Source organism: Brienomyrus brachyistius, unplaced genomic scaffold, assembly GCF_023856365.1.
Source record: "Brienomyrus brachyistius isolate T26 unplaced genomic scaffold, BBRACH_0.4 scaffold57, whole genome shotgun sequence".
NCBI lineage: Eukaryota > Metazoa > Chordata > Actinopteri > Osteoglossiformes > Mormyridae > Brienomyrus > Brienomyrus brachyistius.
The window spans coordinates 1,471,928-1,484,433 of record NW_026042332.1 but is presented as its reverse complement, the minus strand read 5'-3'; the positions used below and the strand labels follow the sequence as shown (position 1 = coordinate 1,484,433).

Sequence of the window (12,506 nt, the reverse complement as noted above, 5' to 3'; positions counted from 1 at the left end):
AGAGCGCACATTGCCTGGCACTTTCTCGGGACTTACGTGTTGGTCTCCTGCCAGGACTGTAAAGGGCTCCCCAGTCTAAGAGTGAAGGTAGGTGATGATGGCACGTCCGAGTGTGAATAGCTTTGCAGTGTCAATGTGTTGATTCAATCAATTATCACAATTAACGTACTATCAATTCGCACTTTCTATGTATGCATGTTGTTTATCACTTTTTAGATATATATACATATAATCTCTTGTATTGGCAGTTTTATTCTTGTTAATTATATATGTATATAACTATAATTATTAGATATCACTTGTGATATGGGACTATTTTGCATTGCCTTTGATCCAATGTTTTGGTATTGATTTTAATGCAAGGTTATTTTGTATTACTTGTAATAAATCGTTTTTACAAGCGAGCCTAAGTGTGCCTGTCTGTTCCTTCGAGAGCCCTATATCCCCCTCACATCATCTTAAAACAAGTACAAACTGAATAGCAACCAATCTCTCCAGCCACTCGCGAAAAAAAAAAACACAATGCCCAAAGGTTTTCAAAGAGCCCACAGGATTCCAAACCTTTGACGTCTACTTTCTACTTCATATCATTGGGCTTCACTTTGACAAGCCCCAGAGTCTCGCTATTATCTGTCCCAATACTACCTTTCCCTGTCATGACCTGAAATAAAATAAAAAAACATAAACGTAATTGTAGAATGCAACACAGCACTAAGTAGAAATGTGGTAGAGTAGAAAGTATAAATATTTGGTAATATCTGTTCTAAGATGTAGTAGAATAATAGTCAAAAGCTACATCTACTTCAGTACAGATATTCGGAAAATGTACAGTAGCCTAAATGTACTTTGTTACTTTCCAGCACTGAATATAGAAGACATTATTATGACCTTGGTGTGGATGTTTCAAACATATTTTTATATATACCCTCATTTTCATAATTATGATTAATGTTTTCCTGGGGTCATACCATTGGACGTGTAAACCTAAGCATGACTGATTATACCTTTAAAATGTTTTTCTGATATTGTAAAGAGATAGACCTGCTAACCTTAGCATGCAGGGGTTAGTGTCATCAACATTCTCTGTGATATTATTTCTTTACTCATGGATTTTTTTGCATAATATGAACAAAAAGGCTCCTTAAATGATGGCTACGCCGTCTTGACACTAAAGAAGTTGAACTGACTAACGTGAATATCCATTACTTATATTTTCTATTCTAGTGTAAAAAAAATAGCAAAACTAGTTGCTAGGATATTTTATTGAGTATTTCACGTTTTTAAAGCAAGTTTAATGATTTGGTACAAAATGTTTACCGTTACAGTACATTGATATTTTACCCCCAAATATTCTGTGAAAATTCATTAAAACCAGAAATTAGACTGTCTTCACAAAGGAATGTAAGTAATTTCTAAGAAGCCATATGGACACAAAAATTAGCGTCACGTCATACATACATACACATATATATGCTCATCAAGAAATGAGAGGTGCCTCTCTATGTTTCATCCAATTTAACTCTTAAAGGTTAAGCTACATAGATTGTTTACACAAATGTCCACAAAAAGCTTTTTCTGGAGCCATGCAGCTAATTGAGAAAAAAAAATGCTTTCATGAGATTTTTCTAAATGCTTTACCGATAAGTGTCCCACTTTTGCATAGTTCACCCTACATTAAAATCACTTTTCCAAAACCCTCTTTAATCGACATTTTCATTCATTAAATATCATGCGGTGCTAGATTAACATTCCTAATTATGTTAGTATCCTATAATTTAATTACATTTTCCACAAATATTAACAGGACGGTAAAGATACAAATTTCGAATTGTCACTAAATTATACATGGAAACCCGCACTAATATTTTTCCCCAAACCAATTTTTCCCATCCGTTGAATTCTGCAACTCAACGCAAAATGCGATTGGTCTCTTTGCCGTCTCCCATTTGCTCAGCAGAGCTAAACATTGCTCCACGCACCGTCACCGTACTGCAACCTACTGCTTGTAAAATGCTGAACATGAAGCGTATAATGTCACAGTCCAGTCAGTAATCTTGAGTACTGGTGAACAGACAAAGCAGATGACGGCTATCATATAAAATGATTATATAGACACGTATAAAGCCTATCCGTTGAAGTTGTTTTGAGAAGGTGGAGCGAGGCGGACGTGCTGCGAAAGCGAAAGGGGGGTTTGTCTCAACCGTGCAGCCGGTGGGCCGGGCAGGAAGTCGTCCTCACTCGGGCCCCCTGGCCGTCGGCGTCGTACGCGCACGGTGAAGCGAGCGGCATGGCGGAAGGGGAGAGCGACTCGGAGTCCGAAAGGCTCGGAGAACAGCTGGATTGCCTGCAGGTTCGCCAGCCGGAGTGCGAGAGCTACTGCTCCGGCTTCTGCGAGGTATGCGCGGCGGCTCTGAACGCTCCAAAAACGCGGTCCGACACCGGGATCCCTTTTCGCACCCCCACCCTCCCCAGCAGCGCAATGCTTACAGACAGGGTCGCGCACACTCAACTATTAATGGTTACCTTGTTTACTTGTCCGTACTTTAAGTCGGTTTGTTTGTTTGTGGCGATTTTGCGGGGGAATAAAACAAAAGCCTGTACGGGCTGACAGAAAAAATACGCGAGACACAGTATTCGGACCCAAAGTCATTAAAATCTGTAAAGTTGTTATTTTTCTAAGCATAAATAGCGTCATCAATTAATAGGATATAGTATTTGTTGTGTGTATCATTGTAGCGAGTATTTGTTTTAGATTGTATTTAAGTAATCGTAGTTTGGCGTATAGTAATTGAAAGGCTCGGTGTTTTTTAGGCACGGATCATGTTTTCATAACAGAGTTTAATGGCACTGAGATCTAGCTGCCCTTTCTTCTGTTGAAGCTTGTTTTCTGCGCGGTGTTATTGGTAAAAATTGTTAAACGACAGGAAAATATGTCATCGTTCTTTTTTGTTTGTAAATAATTGTCGTTAAATACCCGTTGAAACACGTGTGGAGTGAAATAATGAACCACAACCCCCACCCCCTTTACGTAACTTCTGAAGAGTTTATAAATCTCGGAGAGGGTCCACTGATTATATTTTGAGATACATGAAGATGCATATTCAGGCCCTCCGTTTTTTTCCTGTTGGCATATATGACTGGAATGTTTGTTTTTACTTAGCAATTATTGCTGTGAAATTCCATAAGACCTCCGAATCCATGTAAATACAGCTTCTATGTTACGCGATGAAGGGGAAACTCGAGCCCCCAGCAGCTCTTTGAGCGTGGCAATGCATATGGAAATACCTCACTAGACTGTTTCAAGAGTAAGTGGCACAAGTTCTGTGTTTTATGCAGGCAGAAACAAAGTAAGCTCTCTCCACAGTTTTCACTTCCTGTTCCATCCCTCCCTCCCCCCCCCGCCCACTTCCCTGGTGTGTGTAGCTGGTGACAGAGCACACGGGCTGTTGGCGTGTACCGCTGCCTCGGCTGCAGGTGCTCCGGACAGCCCTGTGCCGCTTCTGCCTCTCTTCCGACTCGTTTCCCCCGGGGTGCGAGCCTGTGCACTGTACCCTAAGCAGCCTCGCCCTGTGAGTAGCTCCGGCTTGCCACACGCTCACCACCCTGTCCTGCTCCAGCTTGGAGCTGTTTACACTTAATGTACGAAAACTTATTCTGTGTGTTTTCCTGTTTGCCTTCACAGGAGCTTCTTTGAACTGCTGCTGTTTTTTGGCAAAGAAGAGTTCCTCGAGTCTCCTTTAAGAGACATCCTCAACTCATTTCAGGTGGGCTGCGGCACATATATACTTTTCTGTAATGTATATACTAAAGAAATTTCAAACCACATTTGTTCCTGGTATATGGTGCCTCTTGGAACTCTTTGAAATGTCTTAATAAAAATCTGCTCTTTTGCCCTCTTGATGGTGTGACTATGGACCATTTGTGTTCTCCCTCTTCCTCTGCAGGAATGTTACTCCCACCTTGCCAGGCACCACAATATTTACCTGTTGCTTGTCAGGCAGGTCATTGAAGGTGGTGGGCCTTGGGAGCACCCGGTTCTCCAGGCCATTCTGAGGGAGGCAGAACAGCCCCAGGCAGAGGGTGCAGTATCCCTTCATGTGATGTGAAACACTAACATTCAGTTAGCACTGAATACTCACTCGTAGGGCAGTTCCATGCAAAAGTATGTTTAATGTCACATCCACAACACTGAAGAAACACTATTATGTATCTCTAATATGTAAGTTAATATATGATTTTTGCGGATTTGTATGAATTCAGCCCAAGAGCTTACATGAAAATATATCGACTGATTGGTACTAAGCTTGTCCTTGGTCTGAGGTATTTTGTTTGTCGATATGTCTAAATGTTACATCCATAATGCTGGAATAGCTCTGTAAACATGAGGAGTTCTTCTCTAGCTTGGCCCAGTTGCTGCTTCTGCAGGATAATTATGAAATCATTAGGAATTTGGTTTTCATTTGGGGGTATCTCACTCTCTTGGGTCAGGGGCTACTTGACTTCATTGAATAGATTTGAGAACTAATTAGACTTTCCTGCTTCCTTCTCCTATGTGATTCATATAGATTTTTTTTTGTTTCTTTGTTTGTTCAGTGGAGAAGTACTTGAGCTCTGAAGTTCCCATCTTCTTTGAGCTCCGCGTTCGTTACCTGCTGGCCTGCAGCCAAACCCAAGAGGGCATTGCCTTGGCCAAGTGCTGCTCAGAGCATCCAGAGCTGGGGAAGCATCTCTACTTCCACCAGGTCTACTTGACGTGTCTCTGGAAAGCATCTCACTACGACCATCTTCAGAAGGGGGTAAGATATGACATGCTTTGGTGCTCGTGATTCGGGGATGTATGTGTTAAGTAGGTATGATTATGTTGGCTACATAGAATTCCAACAAAGACATTCAGAGGCAGAATTCCATGTTCGCTTATCCTTTGGGGAGACCCGCCCAGCTGAAATGCTAACTGAAGACTCCACTATTCTTGGAGATTGTCAAGTCATGACTTTGGACCAGTCAGGGCATTTTTTTTAGTGAACCATTTTGGTATCCTGCTGGGTAGTGAATAATTTAAGGCAATAGCAGGTTTTTAAGGAGCATTTGTAAGAGGACAGAGTACCCTTTCCATCCATTTTCCCTTCTTCTGTTAAGCTTTTTCATTCCCACTGAAAGACAGCAGAAAAGCACAAGCTTTCGCTACCAATCTTAGTCACCGTACTTTGTAGAGAATTAAAAAAAAATCAACATTTATCCCAGACACTCCATTTAGTTTAGCCTACAAAATCCCATTTTACTGGATTGTTTTTGTGCTTCATTGTAAATGCCATTCACTTTAACATGGTGGTTTCCTATTTACTACCCTGTATGTACACAAATCTTGGGTTAAACCAAAAGCATGACTGTCAACCACCTCTTCAGTCAAGCACACTAGTATTTAAGGTACTTTAATTGATTAATTCATATTTCCCAGTTTGTATTGCTTAGAAAATTATCCAGTTGATTTAGGCTTAAGTGACAACAGTGTACAAGTATTCCTGCATATTCATGCATCCATCTTGTAACCCATAATCTGTCTTTGGGTTACCTGCATTCTGTTCCAGGTAGCTCAGAGCTGATGTGCACAAACACTCTATGGTCAGTTTAGAATCACTAGTCTGCCTCACGGTATGTCTTTGAAAGGACACTTATGTCACATGAGAGTTGCATGAGAGCTTGCTTTGGGCGGTATAACTGTATTTCAATATGCTGTTGTATGTTTGGTATACTGCATTATTTTTCTGAAATATGTGAGATTTATCATGGGGAAGAAGCCTAACGAGAGGAGTGTACACACAGCAGGGGTGGGATTCAAACCCGAACCCAGGAAGTGTCAACAGTGCTACTTACTGTCAGTAATGAAAAAAGTGTTCTGGAGGTTTGATGCACATTCTGAGGCATTAAAGGCTTTGATAGTCATAGTTGGTCATTATTCTTGTTTTGCCGCTGCGTTTAGAGAAACTCCCTGATGGCTGGTGTCAGAATGCTGTTGAACGCCACATCACAATCCAGTACACTGTGTCTGCTGTGATATTTGCTGGATACCATTCTTGGTCTCTTACCTTACTGCTCACTTGCATTAAAAGTTCTTTATCTTTGTGGTTCATTTCCCTAAAAGCAAAGAAGAAATTAAATGGCCTGGTTTTTGCGTTAACACATGACCGTAAAGTATATTGTTTAAGAAGTTATGAATGGCTTGATGGCAATGGCAATTTTTTTTTTCTTTGTAGAATTACACCGTTACTGTTTTTGTATGAATTTAAATGTATCCAGATCAAATTGTGTGTATATATTTTAGTCATTTTGCCTGAGATAATTGTCTCATGTGCAGTTCGGTATGTTTGGACCTCCGCAGATCGCACTGATAGATGGGAGAGACGCTGTGGAAATTATCTGTAGCTGTGAGAGTGAGGAGAAGGATGAGTTGCTGTTGGCTCTCTCTAAAGCCTTCCTAACTCATCAGCTCAGGAATGGCGACATGTACTATCTATGGTGAGCTGTCAAGTATTTATATGGTCGTTAAGTATTTTTAAATCCTGTGAATCCTTTTAAAACTTATTTTGGGCTCCTTTTTAATATTTCTCTTAGGGACCTCATTTTCATATGGAGCAAGTTGCATCTCAGGGCAAACCCTTCTAAGAGGGACTTCCTTGAGGAATGTCATCAGCTGATATCTTTGGCGACAAATGTCAGGTCCATCTTCCCGTTTATGAAAATCATCACAGCTGAGGTGAGGAAGCATTCTGTTTGCGGCGATGCGACTGACACTGACTGTGTGTGTGTAGTGCTGTACTCCATGTGCAACTTTAAATTCTGTCACGGTTAGTGGTGATTTGCCTCATATTGCATGTGTTTCTTCACCTTGGTGCTTTATTATCAAACTGTCTGATACAGCTTTACATATGGGTAGTGTGTAAAGCTGTATGTTGAGGTAGAAATTCTTCATACTGTGATTTAGTCATGACCAGTTAGAAGTAATGATTTTTAAATATGTGTGTATGTGGTTATATGTTGTCACATACACCTTCACGGGTGTAGTAAAGGGACTTGCATATATGCACAGCAGAAACCTGGCATTTGTTTGTGGTGAAAGTTATCTCTGAAATGTTAGTGATTACCGCTGGGCCTGAATTGTTTTGGTGCCTGCAGCAGTCCCCTCTGTTGAAAAATCACCTTTTTTTGTAGTCGAATTGAATTGAATTGTAAAGCTTGTTGGTCTCTGTTTGACAGCTGGGGAATGAAGGCTTGCACTTCTGCATGGAGCTGTGTGCTCGGGCTCTTCAAATGGACCTCCACGATGATCCCACCGCCACCTGTCTAATCTACAAGACCATCGCCTATTTGCTGCCCAATGACCTGGAGGTCTGTCGCGCTTGTGCCCTCTTGGTCTTCTTCCAGGAACGCACTGTAGAGTCCTATAAGACTGTGTACCTTCTCTACACCCATCCAGATCAGGAGTACCATGTGGACTTCAGCCCAATAAAAAACCAAATGCGCTTCGAAATCCTCCAAATATTGAAAAAGGGACTGTTTTTTGACCCTGAGTTTTGGAACCTTATCACCCTGAGGACGAACTGCTTAAAGCTAATGAGTGAGAAGGTCATGAAAGCTGCTCTGAATGAAATTATGGAGGAAGACAAGTGGATACCAAATTACTGTGAGAAGGAGTCACATAAATTACATTACGACTCATCAGAGCTGTACACCAGAAAAGTATTCCAGCAGCCTGTCAAGAACAAAAATAAACCTGTCATGCGTCGAATAGTTGTGCCTCCTGAAGTTACAACAGTCTCTCGTGTAAAAAGAAGGGGAAGGAAACCAGGGTCACGTGTTATAAAGGTAATTGATGACCCACAAAGAAGATGCTCTGACAGATCACTTGACATAACTCAGGAAAATCTTGTCAAACCTTATGGCAGTAGTTACCTAACTAGATCAGCTGGTAAAAACGCTGCAAAACGACGTGGCCGGAAACCACATTGCTTTCAGGAAGGATCTGTCGAGGAGGCGCAGAAGTCGTCCCCTAACCCAGTCGAATGTCTTGGTGACAAAACTGAGTCACTTTCAGTGGAAGATACAGTTCTGGAAAACACAACAGTGGAAATGGACCAAGGACAAGAGATATCCCAGGTGCAGACAGATACCCAAGCGACTTGTCTTTCAGTGACAGAAGTAGCATGTGAAGCTGTACAGGAAACAATACTAGAGACCTTGCCTCTCCCAGATGACCCACCTGTGTCTTGTGATCATGATGTTATGGTGGAGGCCTCCTTTCCTGACAATGTAGTGTCAGATGCTCATTTCAGTGAGCAAGTGCTAGAGCCTACAAGCACACCTGAGCTTAACTTCAGTATGGAAGTATCCGCTGGGGCTGAGGAGTTTCCCGTTAAGTCACTAGATGAACTACAGTCTACTAGCACATCTCAACCTGACTCCAGTCTAGAAGTATCTGCCATAGAGGAGGTGGTTGGCGATAAGTCGCTAGAAGTACTGCAGTCCACCACCACATCTCATCCAGACTCAATTTTAGAGGCACCTGCCAAGGAAGAGATAAGCTTCCAGGAACTTGAAGAACATTGTGAAAAGGAAGGTGACTCTCCTGTAGAGCCTCTGGATGAATTGAAGTCTTCTGCTCCGTCTTGTGCCAATAAGCCAAATACATTTTGGAAGGCTGCTGTCAATGTGAATAATGCTACCATTTTGCAGTTGCACAACTATTGCAAGATTCTGGAGGAAGCTGTTGAGGATGATTCTGAAGTCATAAACGATGCACCATCAACATTACCCTGTGACCTGGCAGAAGATTACCCTGAATGCACAGGCTGTTCATTGGAGGTGCTTGTAGAAAATAATACTTTGTGTGGGTGTACTGTGCCAGAAAGAGAGGTTTTCCTGCAGAAGTCACCAGAAGCTACGGTTCATTCATCCTGTGATGCCGGAATCGCAAAGCCAGAATGTACTGTAGACGTTTTTGTAGAAACTGGAACATTTACTCAAGGTGACACTGTACAACCAGGGACAGTTGAAATGGTGGTAGAGGAGATTGTCACTGACAGTGTAATTGCAGTTGCTGATGACACGCTTTACATTCATGCTGGTGAAAAGGATATTCCCAGCGACTATTCGACGACTGCTCATAACACAGCTGGTGCTTCCGATAACACTATCACTGTTGCTGATAACGCGTTGGTCTCTGATGGCACTAACCACGTTCACATCAATGAAAGAGCTATCTCTAACGAAACTGTTACAGAACGTAATGCGACTCATGTCTCTACTGATATGGAGCTCTCAGTAGTTGGTCTTGAACAAAAGCAAGTGCAAACCTCCGCCTTGGAAGAAACTAGAGAGACCGTTTTAGTAAGTGAATCGGAAGCTCTGTTGGTGGATGGTCATGTTAAAGCTGAGAATCCTGTCATAAGTCATTATTGTGAACTGTGCAATAAGAATTTCAGGGGTGGTAATATAATCTTACATGCAGTTGCTCACCTACAAAAGGACAAACTGAAATGTATGTTTTGCGGAAAATTGTTTAATCGCCGTCTCATAGCAAAAAAACATGTGTTGGAACATATCGAGAAGCTGAAAATTACCTCTGTGCATGGAAATGGGCTTTGCGAAGCTTTGTCATATACAGAACAGTCGCCTGAAAATGATAAGCACAAAACCAAGTCTGCCACAAGAATACCATACAGGATTTCCACACGGCAGAGGAATGTCAGCAAGGAGCTAGCAGGGCCAAAGGTGTCCAGAAAAATGTCAAGTTCCAGAAAAAAGAAACCTATAACTGACAGACAGCACAGTATTCCTTTGCGCAAGAAGAATGTTGGTAAAGTACAATTGGACCAGAAGATGCAAGGAAAACTCTCAAATCCCAGGAAAGCAAGGTCTGTGGACAATAAGAAGATAATGAATGAAAATGAGAGTGGAAAGCCTAGACACCATTGTCCTGCAGGTGGATGTACCAAGACCTCTTTCAGAAATGAGTCATCTCTGCTCAGACATGCAATGAAATTGCATCCAGTGGACACGAAAGTGCTGGAATATATCTTCCGAAGGAGAAACGGAAAGTGCCAGTTTTGCCAAAGAGAGTTTAAGAGTTTGGAGCATTTCCAGCATCACGTTAAAAGGCATGAACACCCTCTGAAACATGCATGCTATCATTTTGACTGCATGCACCGTTTCAAGACTCGTGCCGAGCTCAGGGATCACATGAAGAGACACCGGCCGCTTCAAGCGCAGTGTGACTTTTCTGGTTGCTCACAGCGCTTCTGCCACCTTGCCAGGCTGCATCATCATGAGCAGAAGCATTACCTGCCTCCTCTAGAAGACCACAATGCTGGTGACTGTAACATCCAGACTGAAGAAAAATGCATGGCAACTGTGAGTGAACCAGGGTGTGAATCACTGAACAGATCAGCAAAGAAGCATGTAAGTTGTCCAACTGGCAACGGTATTACGAATGTTGGTGAAGAAACGATTTCACTTGGAATTCCAGAAAAGCATGACGATGTTCATGTAGATGGAACTGCCTCAAACAAGCAGCTTGTGAATGGACATGCCACAAATGGGGACTGGGTTGCTGTCGTTTCCACTCAAAGTCCGCTAAACGCTATGTGCCCCGAAGGACAAAGAGACCAGGAGATTCAGACGAACAATAATGTAAATACAGAAAGCAATGGAAAACCAGAATGTACCACGGAGGGATGGAAAAAGGAGACGTCTCACACAGCCCCTTCCTATGGGAAGACGTCTAACAAGCCTTTTGTGCGTCCACCGCCGACTGCCTATCTAGATGAGCGACACACTAGCATGCCCAAGAGGAGGAAGTCCTCGGATGTGCATCCACCATCGTGTGAAGAAGAGAGCAGTCCAAGCCACAGCACTCAGAGGCAGCGATGTACTAACTGCTTCTCCTCTTTCCCAAGTGCTGAAGCATTGCAGAGCCACCTCTCTTCCAGCAAGTGCAAGTCTCTCTTTGGCTTTGATTCTGATGATGAAAGTAAGTCTCATTGTATAAACTTATGTTCTTCTGCAATCTGGCTTTTTCAGCTGTAGGGCATTTTTGAATGAAACTGAATGGTAGGTCTCTCTGGGTAATCTTGTAATCTCTGATTGTGTTTTGCCAATTCCCAGGTGCCTGGTAGATAGAAATATGGAACGTGGCGATATCTGGTTTCCAAGATGCAGAGGTGATGGAAGAATCTACTTGTTCCTGTGAACTTTGATTGGGCAGCTGTCTGCACACTCCATCTGCAAAGCTAAAGTCAGGAGAGATTCAGATGGCACCTTAGAAGGGGTTTATAATACTGAAGACTGACATGTGGGAACAGTGAGACTGCAAAGAGCACATTTCATGACTGCCTCTGGGAGGCACTAGGTGTGTGCGTGTGCGTGTGCGTGTGCGCGTGTGCGTGTGCGTGTGTTTTTTTTTTTTAATCCCCCTCCCCCCAAAAAAAAAAAAAAAAAAAAAACAAGCATTCATTTGCCATTTTCAGTGGAAGGAACAGCATATATATGGTTAATCCCTCACTTAAAAGGACATAAGAAGTAACTGGAACAACCTGGTCAACTTCATGCAAAGATGTTTTCTAAAGGGTCAAAATAAGACAATGTTATTAAAATATGTGATGGTTCCAGTGTGTAGGTTTAAAAAGGGGACAATTTGCAATTTAGAGGAACCCTTGTAAAGAGAATTTGGTGTGAACCCAGTGTTTATCCTGCTGTTCGACTAACATTAAAGCATTTCTTTTTATGTCCATTTCTTTGTTTTGACTGTTCAGTATTGGTTTACCTTTTGTTGCTCTGTAGGTTCTGCATGTATAACTGGACTGTGCAGTTTTTGGACAAAAAAAGCAGAATCTTTCATTGCCTTTCTTTTCAATCATTTCATAATATTAATAGAATTTCTATGTTGCAGCAGAATATTCCAGGTCTTCTAAAATAATGGGAGCTATTGAACACTAATTGAATTCAATGCGTCTTGGGGTTTGAACCGATTTTTCATCTTTTGTTTTTTAATAATGTACAGTTGTGTTTTTTATGGAAGTGAATTAGATTCCCAAAGTTGGCAAATAATTGTATTTTTCTGAGTTCTTTTTAAATGGTCAAATGTGCATTTTAGCAGAGATTTGTCCTAACAACACTACTTTTTCGTAGTTTCTTTTCTGGATTTGTCAAAGAATAGATGTCAACGGGCTGATGCTGCTTCTAAGAAGTGACACATTAATAAAAACTCCAAACTCAATAAATCCTTCATTCTGGCTAAGTTCTGGTAGTTTGACTGACTTAAACTGTGTTAAATTGGTATGTACTGGTGGAAGCGAACTGTGTTTACTGATTTGCAATTCATTTTTCAGTTTTTGCGGATGCTTTTTATATGACACAAAACACAATCCCTCAAGTTATGATTATGAATATAATGTGATTATCAATTCATGTTTTTCCCCCACATGTTGGCTTTCTGTATAGATACTCTGTGTACT

General features: G+C 41.7%; 1 protein-coding gene across 1 annotated transcript; it reads left to right on the top strand.

Moving 5' to 3' along the window:
* The first annotated feature begins 1,980 nt into the window (after positions 1–1,980).
* On the top strand, positions 1,981–12,279 carry LOC125724506 (zinc finger protein 654-like). The gene is made up of 9 exons (XM_049001232.1): positions 1,981–2,395; positions 3,424–3,569; positions 3,683–3,764; positions 3,945–4,080; positions 4,594–4,796; positions 6,377–6,513; positions 6,610–6,751; positions 7,252–11,023; positions 11,158–12,279. The coding sequence occupies exons 1-9, from the start codon at positions 2,288–2,290 to the stop codon at positions 11,166–11,168; spliced, it is 4,737 nt and encodes a 1,578-aa protein (XP_048857189.1). The 5' UTR covers positions 1,981–2,287; the 3' UTR covers positions 11,169–12,279.
* Positions 12,280–12,506: the final 227 nt, after the last annotated feature.

Bases quoted from the DNA above. Each gene is read 5' to 3' on its own strand.
- LOC125724506 (XM_049001232.1), top strand. From the start codon at position 2,288: ATGGCGGAAGGGGAGAGCGACTCGGAGTCCGAAAGGCTCGGAGAACAG. The intron at 4,797-6,376 runs GTAAGATATGAC...GGACCTCCGCAG, and splicing joins ACGACCATCTTCAGAAGGGG to ATCGCACTGATAGATGGGAG. The intron at 6,752-7,251 runs GTGAGGAAGCAT...TCTGTTTGACAG, and splicing joins TGAAAATCATCACAGCTGAG to CTGGGGAATGAAGGCTTGCA.